This window comes from Lucilia sericata, unplaced genomic scaffold (assembly GCF_015586225.1).
Source record: "Lucilia sericata isolate MDLA Ls3-8-SP2 unplaced genomic scaffold, ASM1558622v1 Contig001651F_arrow, whole genome shotgun sequence".
Lineage (NCBI taxonomy): Eukaryota > Metazoa > Arthropoda > Insecta > Diptera > Calliphoridae > Lucilia > Lucilia sericata.
Genome location: NW_023995565.1, coordinates 50,001 through 74,303, shown reverse-complemented (window position 1 = coordinate 74,303; position 24,303 = coordinate 50,001). Strand labels below are relative to the sequence as shown.

Sequence of the window (24,303 nt, the reverse complement as noted above, 5' to 3'; positions counted from 1 at the left end):
AAATTTCATCCAATTATCTTGAAAATTGCGACCTTTACCTTGCGCACAAGGTTTACATGGACAGCCAGCCAGCCAGACGGACGGACGGACATAGCTTAATCGACTCAGAAAACGATTCTAAGCCGATTGGTATACTTTAAGGTGGGTCTAGGACGAATATTTTGGTATGTTACAAACATCAGCACAAATCCAATATACCCTCCCCACTAAAGTGGTGTAGGGTATAAAAATTTTGAAATAACTTACCTTCTTCAGAGGGTTGACAAGACTCATCGAATACTTCTTGACATATAACCGAAGTTGAAGGAGAAGCACTACCCAAACGACTTGATGAGGAGTTTGAAGAGGATGATGTGGCCATATTGGTTGAATAAAATTTTTAACTTGTTTTGTTATTTTTAGATGAGTGGGATTTATTTTGCAAATATTTTTTTTTTCTTTTTCGTTTTTTACTACGTTTTATATGATTAATTTTAAAGCATTTTATAACTGGGAATTGTAAAAAGTGTTCTTGTGTTTTTAACGTAATTTAAACACTTTCAAACAAACACACACGTATACACAAACGTTAGAAAGAACACACACACTTATGAGTAGACTAAGTTGATTTTAAATGGTTGCAGAGGAAAAAATTGATTTTCCCTTATTCTTTTACTTTTTTGTAGGTATATTTTTGTTTTATTTTTTGTGTATTTTCTTCTATTTTGTTATTTTCTTTCAAATTTTCCTTTTTTTATTTTTTGTGCAATGTTGACCTAAAAATAACAACAACAAAATATTCGTATAAGTTTGTATTATTGTTGTATGTTGGCAATAATTACGACAACAACTGTTTGCCTAACATCACGATGATGAGGAGGTTGAAGGCAAACAAAAAAATAGCAAAGAATCTATCTAACGGTATTTATATATACAATTTATATGAAATTGTGGTGTATGCACAACACACACCAAATAACAACAATAATAACACACACAACAGCAATAACGAGAGAAATGTCAGAAGAATAATCCAAAAAAAAAATAACAGGAATGAAAATATTCTGCTTTTTATAGAAACACAAAAACGACAATAACAACATCAACAGCGCAAAAAAAGCAATAATTTTTCGAAGTTATCAAAAAGGATACGACGAAAAGCTTTGCTAATGTAATGTATGTACCCGCATGTGCACAGTGGGTTGAGTGAAGTGGCTTATTTTCGGGTATTTTCTAATAATAGTATTTTCATCAACAGTTTGCTGTCAAACTTTCTAAAGTCACTAGCATGAATAAGATTTCTTACGTTTTAGTTGGTTCTTGAAAATAATCACATAAAGTTCAAGGATGTTTTAAGGTTATCGTTTTGAAAGGTTTGTGGTTCATCCTCTTTTAAAGTCTCTACATAAACAGGACGTATAACAAAGTAACTTTATAATTAAAGACATTTAGCAGAGCAAGAATTTCACCAGCAAGTTACCATAGTATTCTCGATTGATCTAGCGTTTCTTTGAAGTATCTTACAGTTTATGGAACCTTTTGTCTCGATTTTCGATTTGCACTGACGTGCCTTAGATTAGCATTTGGAAGTATTTAAATCTCTAAATCAAAGACAACAATCATGTTCTCGCCCGATTTAAAGTTCATTTAATATAACCATTAACATATTGAAATGATCGTCTCGAATTAAGCTAACAATCCATAAAAGAGCTCTACGTTTGCATTACGTAACCATAGTTTATCATTTTAAACCATTATTATATCTATAACTTCACTACCTAAGATCTAGCGTTCCCTTGATGTAACTTTCAGTATATGGAACCGAACATTTCGAATTTAGTTTCCAAAAGTAACCATGTTCTTAAACGATCTAGCATTTATCTAATGATTAACTAAGTTTTCCATTTGGAAGTATTGCCAAGTATGTAAAGGCTCGGCCGATATCGGAGTTTCTTTGAAATTCAGCTTACAAATATTCCAAGAGTCTTGTGCTTTCATGGGAAGCGTTATCAGATCAAGAGACCTATGTTTGTCGTAACGATAATTGGTTCAACATTTGCACAATTATGTAACTTCCCCTTATCTGATAGTTTTACTCCGCATATAGCTCAAAATGTCCTCCTCATAAGAAGCTGTATGACTCGTGCGAGACTTCTACTTTAAAGTATGATTAGTCCAATGAGATCCTGGAATAGACTCTTTGACTCTGCAAATATCTCAAACTAAGAAACTGTATGACTCGTGCGAGTCTTCTACTTTGCAGTATAGTTTATGATGAGTCCAATGAGATCCTTGAATAGACTGTTTGGCGACTTCATTTTGTCCTGAAAGAGTGCGGCGGGGAGAGAAAAATCAAACTCTATTAAAGCATATTTATAATCTGCCACTCGAGGATATACTGCGCGTAGAATAAGTTTCAAATTCGCATTTTGTGGAAAATTTTTTCAAGATAATGGAAACGCGATCGCATTAAATTGTAAAGATCATAAAGAAAACGATTAAGTTTTACTCTGCAAATGCTTCAAAATGTCCACCTCATAAGAAGCTGTATAACTCGTGCGAGACTTCTACTTTGAAGTATAGTTTATGATTATTCCAATCAGTTCCTGAAATAGACTGTTTGGCGACTTCACAGATCTCATGACTAAAAAATTTGTAATATTGGGAAATGGTTCCATTGCAATAACCTGAAGAGCAAGAAATCATATGCGACGCCATGCTAACCATTCGAATGAACACCAAAGCCTAAAATCCATGCCCCCAGGGTAATGTACTGTAATTGCTGAACTACAGATGTTCTGTAGTAAGGGATAGGGGATTTGTACCCCAAGAAAGCTTGACAATCACAAGGAAAGTGTTTCAGACGGTTTCACTGTTCACTCCTACTGTTCAATCTATTTGAGTCCATTCGACCAATTTGTTATAGTTGTGTATCCACTCCGGAATCGTATCACTATACTAATCTCGTCTTGCTCTCGTTAGAGACACCGCAACCACCGTTTTATTCGAACGGTTTTTCATTCATCAGATTAACTTCCTCCAGTTCCAGTTCCATTCCCTTTAATCTTAATCTCTTATCATCTGTTAATGCTTCTATCAGGAAGATTTTGGGGTTTTTGCTCCAATGTTTTTGGGGTTTTTGCTCCAATGTTTCTCAGGCCCCTATTGACCACCATATTAACAAAGGATTCTAACAGGTATTTGCTCTAATGATCCGCTTGACCATGATAGTATATCTAAGATTAGTTTCATAGAGTTGCTTGCATATTCCGTGTATGCGATTGCGTAAGCCCGATTTTTGTCAATTTCTTTGAGGAGGCTTTGAGAATAACCTCCAACGTTTACCCCCCGTAATGTTTTAAAATTACCCTTCTTGATCAAAGAAGTCTTACAGATTATAGAAACGTTAGATTTGGATAATTACGCTTTAATAAAGCCATTGTGTCTTAGTGGTATTAAGGCACAGATTCGTGACTATGGCTCAGCTACCTCTGTTTCTTTAGAATTTCCCTTAAAATAAGCTGCCTCGAAATAATCATAAAAATAAAACCTGCAAATCAAATCCTTCGTTGTCATTGGAGATTGACATAAACAGGAAAAATAATAAATGAAAAACACACGTTGACAAATTATTCTTAATTGTCTGTTTACCTAGAACTAAAATTTCTCTAAGCAAAACTTCTTCACTTCCACCCACAGTGCAACCAACGGGTGTATATTTGTAAAAAATATTTCTGTGCGTGTGTATGGTTGTTGTATGTAATAAGTATTAGAAAATATACAGCGCATTGACACCAGGATATAACACAACTACGGGTTATAAAAACAGGCTACAAAGGATACAGATTTTTTCTTGTTTTTTCTTGGGAAAACTTTTTTATGTGACATTTAATTTTAGGAAAATTATTTTTCTCTACAATTTTTTTGGATTTCTTAATGAAATTGTAGCATTAAAATTAAATTAAAAGAATAATTTTCAAAAGAATTTCACTGTATTTAAGGAATTATTTAAAAAATTTATTGATTTTTCCAAAAATATTATAGTTTTTTTCACTGATGGAAAGTTAAAGGAAAGTATCGAATATTGTAGGGGGGTTTTGTATTATTTATTGTTTAAATTTAGTTTAATGTAATTTATTTAGTTTAAACAAATTAATTTAAATTTAATTATCTCTCACTTATTAATTTATTATATATTTTTTTCCACTTTGATACACTACTAGAGCTATATTTGTGTTTATTTTTTTTTATATTAATTTCCGACCAGCTGGTAGCTTTGCTAAAACCGTACTGATTTCATTTGTCTAAGGCCTGTTTTGTTATACAGGACATTTACATATTTTTTTGTCATTTTCGTAATATTATGAGAGAAAAAGCTTTTTTTACTTCTGCAGTTGTCAGTTGTTTGCAGAAGAAGGAAAAAGCTTTAACGGAAGTGAATAGATTTTCGAAAACATGTGTTTTTTGTTTATGCCTGATGATTACCTAATTTTTGTTTTTGTTTTGTTGTTTTCTTCTTTTCTCTCTTCTCCTTCTCTTTAGTTTCTGTTTCGCCTTTAACTTAGCAACTGTTATATGCGTATTATTAACGAATGAGAAAACAAAGTTTTAATTTAACACCTACACATTAGAAATCAACCCCCACTTTTCAAAAAAGAGCCAAAATTTTTTTTAAGGGTTGTTTTGGTGTTTCATTACAATAAAAATATTTTGTGTGAAACCTTTGAAATGTAAACAAAAAGGATTAACAATGAATCCTTTTCAAAATTAAATGTTTTTCAAATAACTTTGTCGACTTACAAAGCTTTACAAAAATTTTCCTGTTTTAGACATATGGTAACATTTTATTGCATGTAATAATTGGCAACTCTAAAAAGGCAAAACAAGACAATTAATTCCCTTGCCTTTAAAAAAATGGATTAAATGTGAAAAGGTTTATCCAAGACCCCGTTAAAAGTTGGTTTTAATGGGCACTAATTAACGAAATAGCTAACTAACTAACTAGTGGCCTCCGGTAGGTTAGTGGTTAGTGTTCTAGTCTGGTAGACCGAAGGTGGTGGGTCCGATTCCCACCTGAGGCACTGGTTAAGGAGCGCACAACAGGCCCGATAGAGGCCTAGGTGTATTTCTTCGGATTTGATGTATATACATCCTCCTTTCAAACTAACTAACTAACTAACTAACTAACTAACTAACTAACTAACTAACTAACTAACTAACTAACTAACTAACTAACTAACTAACTAACTAACTAACTACTAACTAACTAACTAACTAACTAACTAACTAACTAACTAACTAACTAACTAACTAACTAACTAACTAACTAACTAACTAACTAACTAACTAACTAACTAACTAACTAACTAACTAACTACTAACTAACTAACTAACTAACTAACTAACTAACTAACTAACTAACTAACTAACTAACTAACTAACTAACTAACTAACTAACTAACTAACTAACTAACTAACTAACTACTAACTAACTAACTACTAACTAACTAACTAACTAACTAACTAACTAACTAACTAACTAACTAACTAACTAACTAACTAACTAACTAACTAACTACTAACTAACTAACTAACTAACTAACTAACTAACTAACTAACTAACTAACTAACTAACTAACTACTAACTAACTAACTAACTAACTAACTAACTACTAACTAACTAACTAACTAACTAACTAACTAACTAACTAACTAACTAACTAACTAACTAACTAACTAACTAACTAACTAACTAACTAACTAACTAACTAACTAACTAACTAACTAACTAACTAACTAACTAACTAACTAACTAACTAACTAACTAACTAACTAACTAACTAACTAACTAACTAACTAACTAACTAACTAACTAACTAACTAACTAACTAACTAACTAACTAACTAACTAACTAACTAACTAACTAACTAACTAACTAACTAACTAACTAACTAACTAACTAACTAACTAACTAACTAACTAACTAACTAACTAACTAACTAACTAACTAACTAACTAACTAACTAACTAACTAACTAACTAACTAACTAACTAACTAACTAACTACTAACTAACTAACTAACTAACTAACTAACTAACTAACTACTAACTAACTAACTAACTAACTACTAACTAACTAACTAACTAACTAACTAACTAACTAACTAACTAACTAACTAACTAACTAACTAACTAACTAACTAACTAACTAACTAACTAACTAACTAACTAACTAACTAACTAACTAACTAACTAACTAACTAACTAACTAACTAACTAACTAACTAACTAACTAACTAACTAACTAACTAACTAACTAACTAACTAACTAACTAACTAACTAACTAACTAACTAACTAACTAACTAACTAACTAACTAACTAACTAACTAACTAACTAACTAACTAACTAACTAACTAACTAACTAACTAACTAACTAACTAACTAACTAACTACTAACTAACTAACTAACTAACTAACTAACTAACTAACTAACTAACTAACTAACTAACTAACTACTAACTAACTAACTAACTAACTAACTAACTAACTAACTAACTAACTAACTAACTAACTACTAACTAACTAACTAACTAACTAACTAACTAACTAACTAACTAACTAACTAACTAACTAACTAACTAACTAACTAACTAACTAACTAACTAACTAACTAACTAACTAACTAACTACTAACTAACTAACTAACTAACTAACTAACTAACTAACTAACTAACTAACTAACTAACTAACTAACTAACTAACTAACTAACTAACTAACTAACTACTAACTAACTAACTAACTAACTAACTAACTAACTAACTAACTAACTAACTAACTAACTAACTAACTAACTAACTAACTAAACTACTAACTAACTAACTAACTAACTAACTAACTAACTAACTAACTAACTAACTAACTAACTAACTAACTAACTACTAACTAACTAACTACTAACTAACTAACTAACTAACTAACTAACTAACTAACTAACTAACTACTAACTAACTAACTAACTAACTAACTAACTAACTAACTAACTAACTAACTAACTAACTAACTAACTAACTAACTAACTGACTAACTAACTAACTAACTAACTAACTAACTAACTGACTAACTAACTAACTAACTAACTAACTAACTAACTGACTGACTAACTAACTAACTAACTAACTAACTAACAAACAAACTAACTAAGTAGGGTTCTATAAATCGAATTTAAAATAATCCCAACAATGTCAACTTTTTCGTTGATCCATGCGGGCATTAAGGTTATATGGGGGATAGGTAAATTAATGTATCCATTATAATAATTTTCAGTAGGTACCGTTCTTGGATAAAAAAAATGTTAAATTGCGACCTGTGGCTTGATTGCAAGGTTTATATGAATGGACAGACAAACATCGCTGAATCGATTCAGAAAATGATTCTATATATTAGTATATATACTATATACTTAAAGGTATGGGTGGAACCAATATTTCTATGCCTAGCATAACCACCTCAAAACCATATTACCCTCCCAACAATAGATGTACAGGGTATAACAAATAGTACTAATCGGCTATGTGTATCTGTGGCAATATCGGTTCTGTTTCTAATATTGTACGTGAATTTAATTTAAATGCGGAATAGAATTTGTTTAAGTTCCGTTATGCATAACTGTTATGGCTGCCTAACATATACAGAAGATAGTTGTTAGTAAAATTTAATATTATAAGTGATGCCAAATTAAAAACTTTACAGATACAAAAAAACTTGGCATTACTTATAGTGTATGTCTTTCATTCAAGTAAATACATAAAAGGTTTGCCTCACTTGAACAGTGTATGTATGCTATTACTGTCAAATACCATATGGAAAAATTGTTCTTCCAACCAAAGCTGTCAAACTCCAAATATAAAAAATAAGAAGTTTGGCCTAAATTCATTACTGAGATCATCTTTTAAAGGTTCGCTTTGGCACTTAACCAAAACAAAATACAGCTGTTCGAAATAATTTAGCGCCTTTATTTTTATATTGTGTTAATTAAGTTTTAAAAGAAATTAAAAAAGAAAAATAATCTTCCCAACATGAATTCTCAAAGTTATTTTCCCAATTATTATGCGGTTGAAGATTTATTCGTTACACAAGAAAAAGTAGAGTGTAAAGTTAATGCAAAACTTTTAAAAATGGGTAAATGGAGAAATTCCCTTAAAAATCAATAAAAATTATAATTTTTCTATTTTAAGGTTTCCTGGACGCGGGCGCCGAAACTGAAGATCTTAATCCTGGTCGCAATATTAATTTGCCTTTGTGGTATATTAAGGAATTGAAAGTTAATAATCCCTATTTTACGGTCAATGTTCCGGATATCTATAAAAATGTACACAAGGCAGTGTGTGAAGCAGAAACTACACACATAGAATTGGGTAAATTACATCCGTATTTCTATGAGTATGGACGCTATTTAACACCCTACGATCGTAATCATGTGGTGGGTAAAATTGTATTTGAAACCATGCGTCAAAGAGTAAGACATTTGCTGGATATATCCAAAAATACGACGGAAAGTGGTAAACCTGAACATCGTTTAGATGACATAGAAAACAAACTCTATGATGCGGGAGTGAAAACCAACACATTGGTAAGTTTTAAGTATTTTAAATTAGTATTAGATTTATCTATTTTTTTTATATTTTAGTTCACCAATTGGCTGCAAATGAAATCCAACAATATAGCAGTTTCCGAAATGGTGCAAGAGCATACCAAGAAACGCAAACGTGAGCGAAACAGCGATGCTAATGAGGATTCACCCGAACAAGATCGTAAACGTCAAACTTTGTAGCTTTTTTCAGTTTTAACAATAAATTTTATTCAAACACAATTTTTTTAAAGAACTTTTTTAAATAAATCTACTTGCTATGGCCAAGACTTTAGTGTAGTCAGCACCCTTAGCCTGGGTTTTCTCCTTAAGTACTGTCCTCAAAATAGTTGGTACGGGTACATGTATTCTAGTGCCCAATGGCGTGCCATTATCGTCGATCAAAACCAAATTATTGCTGTCGAATTTAGGAATCTTAGGCCTTTGTTTTTGCTTCAAGCCCACTAGAATGCCCTTCTTCATCTGGCCCTTAATGGCCACCAAGACTTTATCACCTATTAGACCAATACCACGTTTATTATAGACGTGTATACAACGTGGTGGACGCCCTTCGGCCATGGCTCTTTTGCCTATATCACTGTTGTCCACCACACGCAAACGGGCCAATTTGCGTATTTCATTGCACACCGGTGTCGTATGTAAGTGTTGGGACTGATGTGTTTGATTGAAGCGTATGGCTTTAACGGCTTGTACCACGCTGGATGTCTTTATATTTTGCAGTAAATAAGACATTTCGAAGTAGTTGTTTTAGTAAGTTTAGCGATTTAATTTATAAATTTAATAATTTTCGTATTTTTTTAACCAATTAAATAACAAGTGCTTAGTTCTAGTAAATTAAATGTCAAAACAGAGTGTGTCAAGCAGACATCTAAGGCGAATGATTTTTTTGACGTTTAAGACTAGTCGCCGATGAATTTTGAAAATCAACGCCGTCAAATTGGTGCGTTTTACTTACTTTTCGAAAAAAGGAAATAAAGCTAATATTTCATAACGGTTAGTTTGATTTCAATAAAATTTCGTATGTCTTTAGAGGAAGTGTTGCTGAGTTTTTCGTTTTTATTTTCAAACTTAAAAAACTTCCTATGTCTTAAAGTATGGTTCCTTGGGTATGCGAAAAATTTGAAAATAATAACATTTTTGAATTGCTAATGCAGTATCGCTATGAATAAAATTACGTATGCCTAAAGAGGAAGTATTGCTGAGTTTTTTATTTTGATTTTGGTCATCATTTAGCCAAATTAACGAAAAAAACTAACAATTACTACTTCATTGCAACAGAATAACAAATTACCTTCATTTTCAAATCCAACTTATTCCAAACCCGTTTGCAAGTTTTGTTTTATTTGTTCCTCTTGTTCTTGGGGTGACATAAATTTTTGCAATCTTTGTGTTGGTGGTATTTCGTGTATGCCATGCTCTTGCAATTTATGTTGACGTATTTGATAACCTTGTAAAAATCCTGCATTACATACTTCACAACGAAAACGTTCACCCGTATGACGGCGGATATGAGCCTTTAAATCATTACTTTGGGCAAAGGCCTGCGGGCAGTGGGGACATTTGTGAGGCTTCTCGCCAGTGTGGACACGTAGATGTATACGTAGATTATATTTGCGAAAGAATCCTTTGCCACAAGTCTCACAAAAGTGTGACTTTTCACCAGTGTGATATCTGTAATGGATAGAAACAAACAATTCATTTGATTATTGAAATAATTTTAAAATATGTATGTTTTTTTGTTAGATTGTAGTGATATTTTTTTTTTTACATTTATTATTTTACATAAAAATTTTAACAAAATTCTTAGTTTTAGTATTTTTGAGGTTATGTTATGTTTTTTGGGGGTTATATTTTAGAATAATTAAAAAATGTACTTTCCAGATATCATAATAGATCTGTCAAATTATAACTTACTTTTCATGTATTTTCAAATCATCCATGCGCGGAAATCCTTTACTACAAAATTTACACTTAAATGGTTTCTCACCAGTATGCCGTCTCAAATGTACAGTCAAAATATTACTACTTTTACATCGCAAACCACATTCTGGACACAGTAAGGGTTTATCATGTCCTTCTGTCTTAGTATGCGCATTTAACTCTTCCTTATTGGGAAAATCTTGTAGACATTCTTTGCAAACGTACCGTTTTTTATCATGATTCTCCTGGTGTTTTTGTAAAGTGTTCTTAGTGCTAAAATTCTTATCACATTTCGTACAATAAAAGAAATTTTGCAAATTTTTCTTTTTACTCATAAAACTTGTTAGACGACGAGTTTTTTTGTGATAATTGGATAAATGAAGAATCAAATCTTTTTTCGAAGAAAAATTTTCATTGCAGATTTTACACGAAAAATTCATTGTTGTAATATGGTTTTCTGCAATATGTTGATGTAACATTTTAGCACTTTTAAAGTATTCCGAACAATATTTGCAATTTACAACTTTTCTTGATGGTCTGCCAGGGCCACGTTTAGTTTCTTGTATAGTACCGGTAGAATTTTTAGACAAATTGTTATAGGACACACCCTCTTCTAAAGTATTGCCTGGAACCGCTAAAACTTAAATATTTTATTGTGATACATATATTTTTTTATTTTAGAATAAAATATGTACCTTCAGTTTTAGATGGATTTTTGGTCTACCTCTGTTACGTTTAGCTGGCGGTAAATTATTTTTTGCAACATTTGTTTCTTCTGTATTAATAGAATTTTGTGAATCCAATGAAATTTCAGCAATTTCATCTAAAGATGTATTAAAAACATCTAAAATTTAAAAAATATTTATAACCTTAAAATCAGGATGCTTAAAATAATTTAAAAATCTCCATTACCTTCTATTATTTCGGAAGTATTTGAAGATTCCAATAACAACTTTAAGGGCATTTCATTTTCATCATCTGTAAAATGTTCAACATCGTCCACTTTAACTAATTTTAATGTTTCACATTTGTCTCTACTTTCATTAGTACTTTCCTCTTTGTTATTTGTTTCCTCTTCTAGAGATATGACTGAAACTTCCTGTTCATCCAATGATTCAATTTCAACTTTGAAAAATTTATGTTTACTTTGTATATGTCTTATTAAATGGGCCGCCCGTGTAAATTGACGTTTACAAATATGACATTCGTTATAATTTTTGCAATCTATTTCAGGATGAAATACAGTTAAATGATTTTTTAAGTCTGATATGCTTTTAAAGGAACGTGAACAACAGCGACAAGTGTTTGAACTATTTGTATGTATGTTTTCAGCATGAAGCTAAAAAAAATACAAAATTTTCTATATTTTAAATTTAAAAGAACAGTTTATTTAAAGACTCACCTCCAGACCATCTAAATTTATGAACTTTTCATCACAATACTGACAAGGATACAAAAGCTTTTCTTCTATTTGTGTTTGAGTTCCTTTTTCTTGGGTATTTTTATTTAAACATATACCTTTAAGTGGATTATCAAGCAAGGCTAATAAAGTTCTCTCGGATTTTTCACATTTTTCTTTTAATTTATAAGCACTAACAACTAAATTTACACATTCGGAACATATCAAATGTGGCAATTCATTAAAGTGTTGAATCTGAAAAGTAAAATCTGTTAGGTTTGAGTTAAAAAAAACTTTTTTAAGTAAAATTCAATTAAAATACAGGCCAAATACAATGTTGGCTTAAGGAAATCATTTTGACCATTTCCATATTCTAATGATAGCCGTGTCTCCTACATCCTTACAGTAATTACCTTGTAAATTATTAGTTCACTTAACATTTCAGCAATTGTAGGACTTTGCTGTGTTTGAAACAAAGATACCATTTCCAATTCACTGCCCAAACAAACACGACATATTTTCTTCACATCTACTATTAACACTGAAGACATTTTTCTTAAATTATTTTAATATTTTATAAATTTAATTTGATTTTCCAACAATATACCGAAAATTCTTTAAAAATAAGGCAAAAACAAAAAATAAACAAAGTATTTGTTGACATTTTGACAAGGGCTGTGTTTATTTTGTAATTGTTGTTGCTAACATTTCACAGTGATTATTTTTTGTCGCTCAAAAAAGATGAAGCATTATTTACAAAGTTAGCTTAGCCGCCTAAAAATTAAAATTTGTCGTCGCAATATTTTATTTAATTTGCTGAACACTTTCCTTAAATTTATAGAATTTTACATTATAAAATTAATATATTTCAATTTAAAAACTAATTTATTTTATCCAGACTGACAACATTGTCACAGGGTATACTTTGTGTTGTTTTTATTTAATATCGTAGAAAAATTTGAAAAACACAGCTTTGCCGGCTTACAACCACCGCCGAAATTGTTAGTGTCAGCTACTGACGCCGTCATTAATGTTTGCCGGCGCAGGTCTATAAAGCTATTTTTCTCTTGTAAACAAAATCAATAATTTTTAGTTTTTTACAACAAAAAAATGTTTTAAATTTAAAAAAAGTTATTATTAATTTAAAAATATGGAAATAATTTATAACTCGCAAAATTATAATAAAAATAACATTTGCCGTATTTGCATGCAGGATGGTGGCAACTTATATCCCATATTTAAAGAAATATTCCTTGGCAACAGAACCACCACTATAGCTCAGATAATTACCGAGTGTACAAAATATCCAGTGACACACAATGACCAGCTACCAGCACAAATATGCAATGGCTGTATGGAAGCCGCCCGTAACGCCCACCAATTTAAAAGTCAAACAGAGGAGGCCTACTGCCAGCTAAAGGCGTTGTATGATATAACATGGATTCCCAAACAGGAGAAGGGTAGTGGTTGTATTAGAAGTGCGGCGGCAGCAACGGTGAGGGTGAGTGCCCTCACCACAGACAAGTATACACAAACTGAAAAAAGCACAGTGTTTCAGTGTGAGTGTTGCCCGAAAAAGTTTTTCGTTGAATCAGAATTAAGGCAACATCGTGCCACCATCCATGTAAATGATGCCAAAAAATGTCGTGTTTGTGGTGAGACCTTTAATCATTTAGGTCAACTGAAGGTCCATTTGTCTACAGAGCATCCCAGCGAGGGTATACGTTGTGATTTTAAGTGTAATATATGCTCGAGGGAATTTACACGCAAGGACCATTTAAAAAGGCATTTAATACGGGTACACAAGATCGAAGATGATAAATTAAATATGTAAGTAAAAAAACAATTATACCTATTTGAGAAAAAAAAGTTGAGTTGTTTTCCCAAATTTGAAAACTATTGGTTTGGCTACAAAGTTTACATGGACAGAGACTGACATACGTGGAATTATTGATTCTCTAATAGAAACATTATATGATAAAACATGTAAACTAATATTAACAAACTTTTCTCTATCCTTTATAAAAAGTTCCAAAGTATCTCTGGATGAACCGGAAATTGAAAATCCTCCTCAACTATCTGCTAGTTTAAATAACTACAGCAGTCATTGGCCCGATTATCAAGAGGATGATGACAACGAAGCTACTGCTCCAAATGAAACCATGGCCGCTACAAATCCTTTCTCAAGTGAAGATGAAGGCCTTGAGCATCACAATTTCAATGATATGGATGAAGAAGATGTTAAGCAATTTGTAGAAACTATAGCCCATCCAGAAATATCCATCAAAGGTAAGTCAAGCTTCCTTAAAGTATAAATAAACTAAACAACTAATAGGCATGTAACTAATAATTCTAATTGGGGGTATTAAAGAACATCTTTCGTAACAGAAACTTTAAATTTTTTTTGTTAACAATTAAGTGCTAATTTCAAAAAACCAAAAAAGCTTACAAAATATAAAAAAGCAAATGAAGAAAAAATTTATTGGTTCGTATAATAAATTTTGAATAAATCTCAATTAAAGTTCATTATTTTTCTAAAATATTCCTTAATTACAGTTGAAAATCCCGATTACACTGACAATATTTCCACCAGCGTTACTAAACATGAAAAAACTATCAAAGAGCACCAATAGTTCATTTGAAACTGCATTAAAGCCAGAATTAGCAGAGGATAATATGGAAATAAAAGAAAATGCTGAAGAGGAGGAGGAGGAAGAAGAGGATTTAGATAATCTCAATACATCTTTTCAAGAGCAACATAGTAATAATACAAGTGACGAAGATACAGATGAAGACTACCAACATAGCAGTGATGATGATGATCAGGATGACAATTTCGAACCCACAAAAAAGCCGCCTAAAAACGACTTAGTGACTTCTGTTAAACAGGATCAGGGTAATGAAAAACCAGAATTAGCTACTAGTTCACAGGACAAGCTTAAAACTAAACTTAAGGCCAATACAAAACAACCCAGGCGACGACATGGTTCCTCTAAAAATGAAGATAATCGTTGTAAGGAATGTAATCGCACCTTTACCCGCTATAATCATCTTCTACGCCATATGCTCACACACAGTGATGAAAAGCCCCATGTTTGTAATTTCTGTGGCAAAGGATTTTCACGTTCGGATCATTTGCAAAAACATATACAGAGTATACATTGTGAAAAGAATTATAAATGTGATCAGTGTTCGAGTGCTTATGGACGCAAGGATCATTTGCAAAGGCACATAGAAACGCGTCACAATAAAGACCCCACCATACAAAAGCCTCAATTCGATTGTGATATGTGTGAGAAAAAGTTTACCACCAAGGCCTATTTGGCAAAACATAAATTGTTGCACACCGATCGCCTGTATGCTTGCAAACATTGTTCGGAAACGTTCACCGAAAAGGAACAAATGAAGGAGCATCAAAAGAAAAAACATGCCCAGCCGCGTAATTTCCTGTGCAATATCTGTGGAGACTCATTTCAGCGTAATGAATATCTTAAAATACACATGCGTCGTCATACCGGAGAAAAGCCTTATAAATGTCGTTTTTGTGAAAAAGGTTTTCCTCGGAGCACCGATTTGAAAATGCATGAAAGGTTAGTGTGATTTCCTTAAAAATTTCTTTTGTTAGATTTAACTCTCCTACTATTTTTAGATATCATATAGGCCACAAACCTAATCTGTGTAATTTATGTGGCAAAGGTTTTCATCGTCCCTACAATCTAACCATACACATGCGCACCCATACCGGTGAAAAACCCTATAAATGTAATCAATGTCCTCAGGCGTTTGCTCAAAGTAATGACCTGAAAGCTCATATACGGCGTCATACAGGAGAACGTTTTCGTTGTGATATGTGCAGTGCAGCCTTTTTGCAACGTTATGGTTTAAATGCTCATTTAAGAACTGTACATGGTATTATTGTAACCTCATTTACGGGGCGTTTACGTAAAACAGAACAACCTATAGAGGGAGGAGAGCAACTTGATCAAACACCAGCGGCTGTAGTACCAACACCCGCCACACAACAATTAGCCCCTGCACAACTAGAACAGTCGCATGCGTCGTTGTCTTCTCCTCATATAGATAGTACTGTAACGCCACCGCCTTTGTATTTAGGTCATCATTTCATCCCACCAACAGTTGGCAGCGCACCAACATCTCCCCCCATTGATATTTCATCTACAAGTGCAACGTCGTCATCGTCATTGCCACCTCTTCCATTAGCACATCCTTCAACGCAACAAATGTAATGTTAATTTAATTATTGTTTTTTTTTTATAATAATTATTCGAAAATAATCCTTAGGATTTTAGTATATTATGATTTTATATTTACAGCAATTATTTAATCAATAAAAGAAAAAATATACAACTAAATAATTGTAAACTATTTAAAATAAAACATAAAACGTGTTTTTTTAATATTCTTAAAGTGGAAATGTTATATGAACTCTAGAACTCTAAAAATTTGTCTAAATGTCAATTGGCATTTTTTCGCGAAAAGTGTTTCTGTTACGAAAGCGTTGAAAATGGATTCTTATTTCAATAATTGACAACAAAATTTAAATGGAAGGCGTACAGACTATAGACTATACTAACATTCAGACTCTAGACAATACTATAAGGAACTACTTTATAGTCTAGACTACATTATAGTACAGACTATAGACTATACTATAGTCCAAACTATAGACTATACTATAGTCCAGACTATATTATAGACTAGACTTTGGCCAAACTATACACTAGACTATGTGCAAACTATACACTAGACTACAGTGCTGACTACATTACAAAAACCCATAAATAAAATAAATAAATCGGTTCATAAATGACTCTATTATAAAACATTTTCTCTCGCTTACCAAATTATTTACAAAAATAATATGTATATCAAAGAAAAGTTTTTTTTCAAATAGTTTCTGATGCTCTCTGAAATCAACTATATTTCATTTTTATCTTTATTCCCAACGCAGAGGAACCCAATGACATATTCGACGCCTATAGCTATGATGATATAGACGACAACAGAAATGAACCGGAAACTATAGTACCCGAAGATGACGATGATGATGATGAGTATATGATGAATTCCGACGACTATGATCGTCAGTATACATTTCCAGCCACAAAAATACCCAAAATTGATGCCGTCAAGCCCAATACAGGCTTCAATAATAAATATCAACGCAATCCCCAAACGAACATGTTTCATTGTGTCGAATGTCTGTTGGAATTTAAATTGCAACGTAATCTTATACGTCATATGTTGACGCACACAGATGACAGACCCTTTACTTGCCATTTATGCTTAAAATCATTCAAACGTAAAGATAATCTACAAAAGCATTTACGGGATGTTCATGCTGAGAAACAGTTTGCTTGCGATAAATGCGATAAGAAATTTGCAACACATCGACAGTTGTGCCGGCATAATCAGACCAGTCGTCATATAAGGATTAAATAATTACATTACACATTTTGAAGTAGTATGTGTTTGAAAGGTTCATTATTTTGTTTTGTAATATGAAAGGCTATAGACTAGTATATAGTCCAAACTTTAGACTATAGTCCAAACTATAGTTCAGACCACTCTATAGTCCAGACTATATACTACTCTATAGTCCAGACTATAGAATGCTCTATAATCCAGACTATAGAGTACTCTATAGTCCAGACTATAGACTACTCTATAGTCCAGACTATAGAATGCTCTATAATCCAGACTATAGAGTACTCTATAGTCCAGACTATATACTACTCTATAGTCCAGACTATAGACTACTCTATAGTCTAGACTATAGACAAATCTACAGTCCAGACTATAGACTACTCTATAGTCCAGACTATATACTACTCTATAGTCCAGATTATAGACTAATCTATAGTCTAGACTATAGACTAATCTACAGTCCAGACTATAGACTATAGTCTAGTATATAGTTTATAGACTAAACTTTAGTCCAGACTATATACTAAACTATAGTCCACCCTATAGACTAAACTATTGTCCAGACTATGGACTATACTTTAGTCCAGACTATAGTCTATACTATAGTCCAGACTATAAACTAAACTATAGTCCACTAAACTATAGTCCAGACTATAGGACTATACTATAGTCCAGACTATAGACTAGACTATAGTCCAGACTATAGACTAGACTATAGTCCAGACTATAGACTAGACTATAGTCCAGACTTAGACTAGACTATAGTCCAGACTATAGACTAGACTATAGTCCAGACAATAGACTATAGTCCAGACTATAGAATAAACTATAGTCCAGACTATAGACTAAACTATAGTCCAGACTATAGACTAAACTATAGTCCAGACTATAGACTAAACTATAGTCCATATTATAAACAAGACTATACTATAATCCAGACTATAGTCTTGACTGTAAACTACACTAATCTATAGTCTTGACTGTAGACCAGACTAGTCTATAGCCCAGACTATAGGTTAGACTATAAACCATATTGTATTATAAAGTAATGTTCCAAGTTTTTACAAAAAGTATTTTAATATAATTCACTAACACAATGCAAATGATAATGCATTCACATTTTTCTTTCTCATAGTATTACAACTCGATTAATCTCGAATAATTTTAATTTGTTTTAATTTTCTATTTAAGTATACTATATATTTGTATGTATGTCTCTAAAAGATTTTAAAGTAATTTAAATACAATAATTCATTGTTCAATAGATTTTCGAAATATTTTATTTAATATTCTTCAAAGGTACATTTTATTTAATATTTTTATAATCTTTATTTATAATTTATTTGTTTTACTATCCACAATTTGTTGTAATAAATTTCGCATATCTTTAATAATTTCCATCTTTTCCCTACGACGTCTTTCTTTGGCTTCTTCCTTCTGTGCCGATATCTGCAGCAAGATCTCCGTTATATTCAACACTTTCTTTACTAAAATTGTATCTCGTCTTTTTTCTGTTCTATTGATTTCAAAAGTATTTTGTGAACAGTCTATAGTTTTCGGATATATAAACTTTGGCGAGTCTTTTTTCGCTTGAGCATTGTATTGTAACGTTGTCCACATTGTTTCGGTCCTTTAGTTTTGAAATATTTAGAAATTTCAGCCCACATTTCTTTTTTTAGGAAGAAAACGTTTTTCAGGACCAACATCCTCTATTAAACTTTAATATATGTATGTGGTTCCATTAACTGCTTAGTTTCAATGCCCGACCATACTGGAAATGTTCTGGGAAATTTTTTTATAAATTCCAATTTCGTTGAGAACAGAATATGACGGGGTAGTACTTTTATATTAATATAAATACTTTGAATTTTCTTGCAAGGTATATGGATATCTACAGTTTCATATTCCATTTCATTTTACCCTTCATCAATGAAAATTTCACTAGCATCCACGATTTCATATTCCATTTTATTTTTTTAAATACTTCTTAATTTCTTTAAAATAGTAAAAATCGTGGGATTACATATTGAACAAGTGTAAAATTTTAAAAATTTAAAAGTCGGCAACTTAAAAATTTGAACAAGTCGGATGTTGTGGGTTCGATTTCCACACATACATACATCTTCCTTTCAAACAACCTAATTACAATCGATCCCGGTTATTACGAAGAATATTTGAAATTCGGATATTTTGGTACCTACTTTCATACATAAAGAACTCGGTTATAGCAAATCCTCGAATAAAACGAACTAATGAACTTCAAACTTATTTGTTGAAATTATAAGAAAATATTTAGCTTTTTTTGAAAATAAAAAAACTTAAATTTGTTAAGAATTTTTCACCAAACAAAATGTTGAAACCAAAACATACAAACATATGTTTAGTATAATAGAGCTGCCACACTTTACAAAATGTTGATACATAATACAAACAAATGCAACTGTTAATTGTTGACAAGTGAAATAACAGAATTCGGAATTATCAAAAAAAAACTTTCATTAATTCATGAATTAAAATTAAAAAATAAAAAATAACCCGAACGCAAACCAAATTAACTTATTTAAAAACCATTTTTTATCGTGAAGAGTAACGTTTTAATTAAAATTAATCCTTAAATCTTATGACTTCTTGATTATTTTGTTAGCCAATATACATGGGTTAAACTTTAGACCATGGCGAAACTAATAAGGTGAAGTCATTTCAACAGCTGATTGTTTTTTGTCCATGGAAATTTAGCCCGAAGTTGTCAATATAAAAAAAATTCTCTCTCAAACCCGACGCTGTCAAACTACATATATAAAAAATTTCATGAATTCGCCCGCAAAATGAAATGACTTCACCTTATAGTCTATTCGCCTTGCTTTAGACTAAATTAAATTTTCATTGAGATTAACTAATCTTGAATTTAAGCTAAAAGTTAAAAACTACCTCTTAAATCATGTTTACAAAAATGTTGCCATAAATGTAAATGTTTGCCCACAAAAGTAAATTTTTTTGCACTGAAAAACAGCTGACATTAATTGGTTTTATATTTATAACCTACACCACTTTAGTGGGGAGGGTATATTGGGTTTGTGCTGATGTTTGTAACGCACAATAATATTGGTTCTATACCCACCTTAAAGTATACCAATTGGCTCAGAATCATTTTCTGAGTCGATTTAGCTATGTCCGTCTGTCCGTCCATGTAAATCTTGTAATCAAACTACAGGTCGCAATTTTGAAGATAATTCAATGAAATTTGGTACATGATATTTTATGGTAGACAAAGCCTGTTGAAAATGGTTTACATCCGTCCATTATTTCACCTAGCCCCCATACAACTGAACCCGCCGAATAGGGCTTTTAAGTTCATAATTATGTTTAATATACTCATATCTCGACAAAAAGCTGCAAAAACCACGTTGTATACAAGACTTGATGACCCTCACGAATTCCATAATAATAAGTTCTCATATGACCCTAGCCCCTATGAAAAGTCCCCATCAAAATTTCACTTAAATGTCCACAATTTTATTCAACAATAAACGGCCTAAGTATGTATATCTAAGGCAAGGTACAATTCAACTTAAATGCTTTATTATGGCAACTAAATCACATTATATTTTTGTCAAAGGTGTAGGGTATTATATGGTCGGCCTCGCCCAACTATAATTTCTTACTTGTTTTGTCTTTAAGAGGTTTTCTTGAATTGTTAAAAGAAAAAATTACTCTAATGGAACAGATCACAATTCTATATGCTCAAAAACTAATAGAAGATTTAATGGAATCCTCATCATCATCCGACGAAGATGACGAAATATTTGCTGTACTAAAGGATTTAGATAAGCCAAATCCAAAAGAACACTCAAGTGATACAAAGGAGCAAAAGGAGACAAATGAAAAAAATCAAACAATAGTTAATGATGTGACTGTAGCAAACGTTAAGAAAATTACTAATATAATGAATGAAATTCATGATGATGAAGTGGCTGAAACAAAAGAAATAATTCAAGTAACAGCAACGGCAGAAAACTGCAAAGAAGATGCAGTTGAAGTTGTTAATTCGCAATCATTGGCCAAAAACAAAGAAAATGCTGTAGAACATGTTTTAAAACGGCTGGAAGCAGAAAAATCAAACTTAGACAAAGAAGTTAAAGCAGCTTTTCAGGAAGGACGTTTTTTAAGCTTTGAAGATAAAGTTATGAATATGATCTCAGAAAGAAATGTTAGACGGTTGTAGTTGTTTTTAAAAATTCTATGCTAATTGTAGTATATTTTATATTTTTAGTTTAAACACAATTTCCATGTAAGTCGAGGAACTGCTATTTATCTTATGGAGAAATATTCATTATGGCATTGCAAGAGTACTTATCTAGAAAGTAATGTAAAATCTAAAGTGGAAACCAATGTGTTAGCTTATCTATGGTAAAGTGTATATTAAAGGAAATATTAAAAATTCACATTATAACTTTTATTTTTTCAGGTTTTCTGCCAATAAGACCAATTTTCGCACTATTGCAAAATTATTTAAACAATCCTTATCACATATATACAAATCCATTAAGACAGTCGTAAAATTTCTAGTAGAAGAATTGGGACCGGAAATTATAAAGTTTCCCAATACCCACCCAGAGAAAGAAGCCGTTGCCAAAGAGTTTGAAATGGTTAGTAGTTGCCTGCTGTCGCTAAACATTACTAATATTAAAAGTCTTATTTACAGGTGGCTGGTTTTCCCAATGTACTGGGTTGTTTTGCTGAAAGTTTTTTTACTTTCAAATTACAAAAATTAGCCAAAGATTGTGGTGGTTATATTGTTAACCTGCGTGGAGTATGTGATGCAAAATCGAAATTTTTATATGCTAAAACCGGCATACCCCGCGAAACAATAGACACCTTTTTGGAAAAAGACTTACCAGAATTCTGCTCGTCCGACTATCATTTGCTGGGTGATGAAAAATGTCCCATAAGAGAATATCTAATGATACCATTCGATAATGATGGTAAATTAGATGAGGCTGAGAAAATGTTTAACATAAAACTAATTCGAACACATGTTAAAATTAAAAAGGCATTTGGTTTATTACGCAGTCGTTTTCAACAGTTAAAATATTTAGATTTTCTAACGGCCGAAACATTGTCCGAATTTATTTTTAGCTGTTGTATTGTCCACAATATCTGCATTGATCGTGACGATTCATATAATGAGGATATTTGTACCGATGTTTCCGATAGACTTTATGCTAGTTCTTTGAGCAGTATTAAAAATGATGAGTTTCTTTCAGATTTAGGTTTAATGAAAAGATTTGAACTTAAACATATTATTTTTAATAATAAAACTTGATTTAAATACATTTTTGTAAAACATCTATTGTTTTGAAATTTTCCGTTAATATGTATGACAATACATAACAAAAACAACAAAGAGGTTTAACATTCGTTAATAGACATTTATATTAATGAATTTGATTATTATTGATGTTTAATCTTTAACTAAACAAACTGCCCTTAATGGTTAAAATAATTTTTTGATTATTTATTATAATTTTAATAAAAACAAGTAGTTATGTATGTATTTATTTTTATTACTATGAAATATTTTTTGAATTCAAAATTTTTTGTAATATATTTTGTAATTGTTTAGTAGCTTCCATTCTTTCTCTATGCCGCCTTTCCTTAGCTTCTTCCTTTTTTGCCGCTATTTCCCACAAAATCTCCGGTAAACTAAGATCTTTTCTTTCTTGTCTAAAAGGCTCCTTAGTAGTGCTGAGCCGTGGTATTTCAGTATACATTTCACTAATATTCTCCGTAATAACTTCCGTAGTCTTCGGTTCGTTAATAATTTCCACAGCATTTGGTTCGTTAATAACTTCCTCTCCTAGTGTAATAAGCTCCTCCATCTCTGTATCATTAACAATTTTATTTATATGCCTTTTAGTTATCCGATTGTTTCTCCATATACTATTTCCAACATAATCTTTGTTTTTAAAATCGTTGGTTTTTCTTCTGACCTTTGTGAAAATGCCTTTCTTTTTTCTCTTAGAACAGTTTTGTAACGCTGTTCACATTGATTTGGTAGCTTGCCGGGAAATGTGTTGCTATTTCTCGCCACATGTCTTTTAAAAATGTAAATCTTTTTCCCACTTCCTTTATTAAGGTCCTATGAAGAGTCATAAGCAGCTTCGTTTCACTGTTGGTCCACACTAAAATGGTTTGTGTAAACTTAAGCAGAATTTTATGCACATGTACGTTAAAAAATAAAGATCAATGTACGTTAATAAAATAAAGATCAATTAATTGAAATTTTTATATATATGGCTTTATGTTATTCTTTCTATTCTATTCTATCTATCTATCTATCTATCTATCTATCTATCTATCTATCTATCTATCTATCTATCTATCTATCTATCTATCTATCTATCTATCTATCTATCTATCTATCTATCTATCTATCTATCTATCTATCTATCTATCTATCTATCTGTCTATCTATCTATCTATATCTATCTATCTATCTATCTATCTATCTATCTATCTATCTATCTATCTATCTGTCTATCTATCTATCTATCTATCTATCTATCTATCTATCTATCTATCTATCTATCTAACTTCACGTTTTAACTAGAGAATAAAGTTATCAAATAAGAATAGAATATGAATTCAAACCATTCTCAAATTTGAGGTTATTTTCAGTATTTCAGAACAAGCCATATTTTCAATCAATTCCAAGTAATCAACCTTAATAACAATAACTTACTGTGAACCTGTCTAAAGGGTTTTGTTTCTTCCTCAGCTGCTCTTTCTATTTCAAGTTTTTTAATAATTTTAAAGGGATTTTCATTCCACTCCTCTGCTTCTAAAACATCCGGCTCAAGTAAACCTTTTTTCTTTCTCTTAAGAACGGTCTTATAACGTTCTTC

At 31.4% G+C, this 24,303-nt stretch overlaps 8 protein-coding genes across 12 annotated transcripts in view; 3 read left to right on the top strand and 5 right to left on the bottom strand.

Moving 5' to 3' along the window:
* Nucleotides 1-4,268, bottom strand: part of LOC119612329 (kinesin-related protein 4-like) — a 38,743-nt gene extending 34,475 nt beyond the window's left edge. The window contains 2 exon segments of the mRNA XM_037968122.1: nt 247-755; nt 4,158-4,268. Coding sequence (XP_037824050.1) covers nt 247-361 — 115 coding nt within the window. The 5' untranslated portion in view covers nt 362-755; nt 4,158-4,268.
* A 3,599-nt stretch (nt 4,269-7,867) lies between these two features.
* LOC119612336 (probable DNA replication complex GINS protein PSF3) lies at nt 7,868-8,853 on the top strand. The gene is made up of 3 exons (XM_037968134.1): nt 7,868-8,162; nt 8,219-8,613; nt 8,671-8,853. Exons 1-3 carry the CDS (start codon nt 8,060-8,062, stop codon nt 8,812-8,814), a joined length of 642 nt encoding a protein of 213 aa, XP_037824062.1. The 5' UTR covers nt 7,868-8,059; the 3' UTR covers nt 8,815-8,853.
* LOC119612337 (39S ribosomal protein L14, mitochondrial) lies at nt 8,816-9,673 on the bottom strand. Its single transcript, XM_037968135.1, has one exon. It carries the CDS (start codon nt 9,361-9,363, stop codon nt 8,872-8,874), a length of 492 nt encoding a protein of 163 aa, XP_037824063.1. The 5' UTR covers nt 9,364-9,673; the 3' UTR covers nt 8,816-8,871.
* A 141-nt stretch (nt 9,674-9,814) lies between these two features.
* LOC119612335 (gastrula zinc finger protein XlCGF7.1-like) lies at nt 9,815-11,126 on the bottom strand. The gene is made up of 2 exons (XM_037968132.1): nt 10,546-11,126; nt 9,815-10,302 (listed from the first exon to the last, which is right to left on the bottom strand). The coding sequence occupies exons 1-2, from the start codon at nt 11,028-11,030 to the stop codon at nt 9,942-9,944; spliced, it is 846 nt and encodes a 281-aa protein (XP_037824060.1). The 5' UTR covers nt 11,031-11,126; the 3' UTR covers nt 9,815-9,941.
* LOC119612334 (zinc finger protein 271-like) lies at nt 11,011-12,597 on the bottom strand. Of its 2 annotated transcripts, none has more exons than XM_037968131.1 (5): nt 12,364-12,597; nt 11,954-12,205; nt 11,464-11,890; nt 11,247-11,395; nt 11,011-11,191 (listed from the first exon to the last, which is right to left on the bottom strand). In XM_037968131.1, exons 1-5 carry the CDS (start codon nt 12,499-12,501, stop codon nt 11,186-11,188), a joined length of 972 nt encoding a protein of 323 aa, XP_037824059.1. In that variant the 5' UTR covers nt 12,502-12,597; the 3' UTR covers nt 11,011-11,185. The 2 variants fall into 2 exon arrangements, with proteins under 2 accessions (XP_037824059.1, XP_037824058.1); XM_037968130.1 differs by having other exon boundaries at nt 11,043-11,185.
* A 380-nt stretch (nt 12,598-12,977) lies between these two features.
* LOC119612338 (zinc finger protein 391-like) lies at nt 12,978-17,557 on the top strand. 3 transcript variants are annotated; one of them, XM_037968138.1, is made up of 3 exons: nt 12,978-13,780; nt 13,980-14,239; nt 16,923-17,557. In XM_037968138.1, the coding sequence occupies exons 1-3, from the start codon at nt 13,101-13,103 to the stop codon at nt 17,411-17,413; spliced, it is 1,431 nt and encodes a 476-aa protein (XP_037824066.1). In that variant the 5' UTR covers nt 12,978-13,100; the 3' UTR covers nt 17,414-17,557. The 3 variants fall into 3 exon arrangements, with proteins under 3 accessions (XP_037824066.1, XP_037824064.1, XP_037824065.1); XM_037968136.1 differs by lacking the exon at nt 16,923-17,557 and adding an exon at nt 15,600-16,339 and having other exon boundaries at nt 13,003-13,780; nt 13,980-15,540; XM_037968137.1 differs by lacking the exons at nt 12,978-13,780; nt 16,923-17,557 and adding exons at nt 14,507-15,540; nt 15,600-16,328 and having other exon boundaries at nt 14,023-14,239.
* A 3,505-nt stretch (nt 17,558-21,062) lies between these two features.
* Nucleotides 21,063-22,872, top strand: LOC119612341. The gene is made up of 4 exons (XM_037968141.1): nt 21,063-21,605; nt 21,669-21,805; nt 21,864-22,044; nt 22,101-22,872. The coding sequence occupies exons 1-4, from the start codon at nt 21,114-21,116 to the stop codon at nt 22,719-22,721; spliced, it is 1,431 nt and encodes a 476-aa protein (XP_037824069.1). The 5' UTR covers nt 21,063-21,113; the 3' UTR covers nt 22,722-22,872.
* Nucleotides 22,873-22,934: 62 nt separating this feature from the next.
* LOC119612343 overlaps nt 22,935-24,303 on the bottom strand; it is a 1,793-nt gene continuing 424 nt past the window's right edge. The window contains exons 1-2 of one of the 2 annotated variants that reach the window (XM_037968143.1): nt 24,141-24,303; nt 22,935-23,599 (exon numbers count right to left, since the gene is read on the bottom strand). The exon at nt 24,141-24,303 is cut by the window's right edge and continues 424 nt beyond it. In XM_037968143.1, coding sequence (XP_037824071.1) covers nt 23,565-23,599; nt 24,141-24,303 — 198 coding nt within the window. In that variant the 3' untranslated portion in view covers nt 22,935-23,564. The remainder of the gene's footprint in view (nt 23,600-24,140) is intronic. The other variant, XM_037968142.1, reaches the window with a different exon arrangement.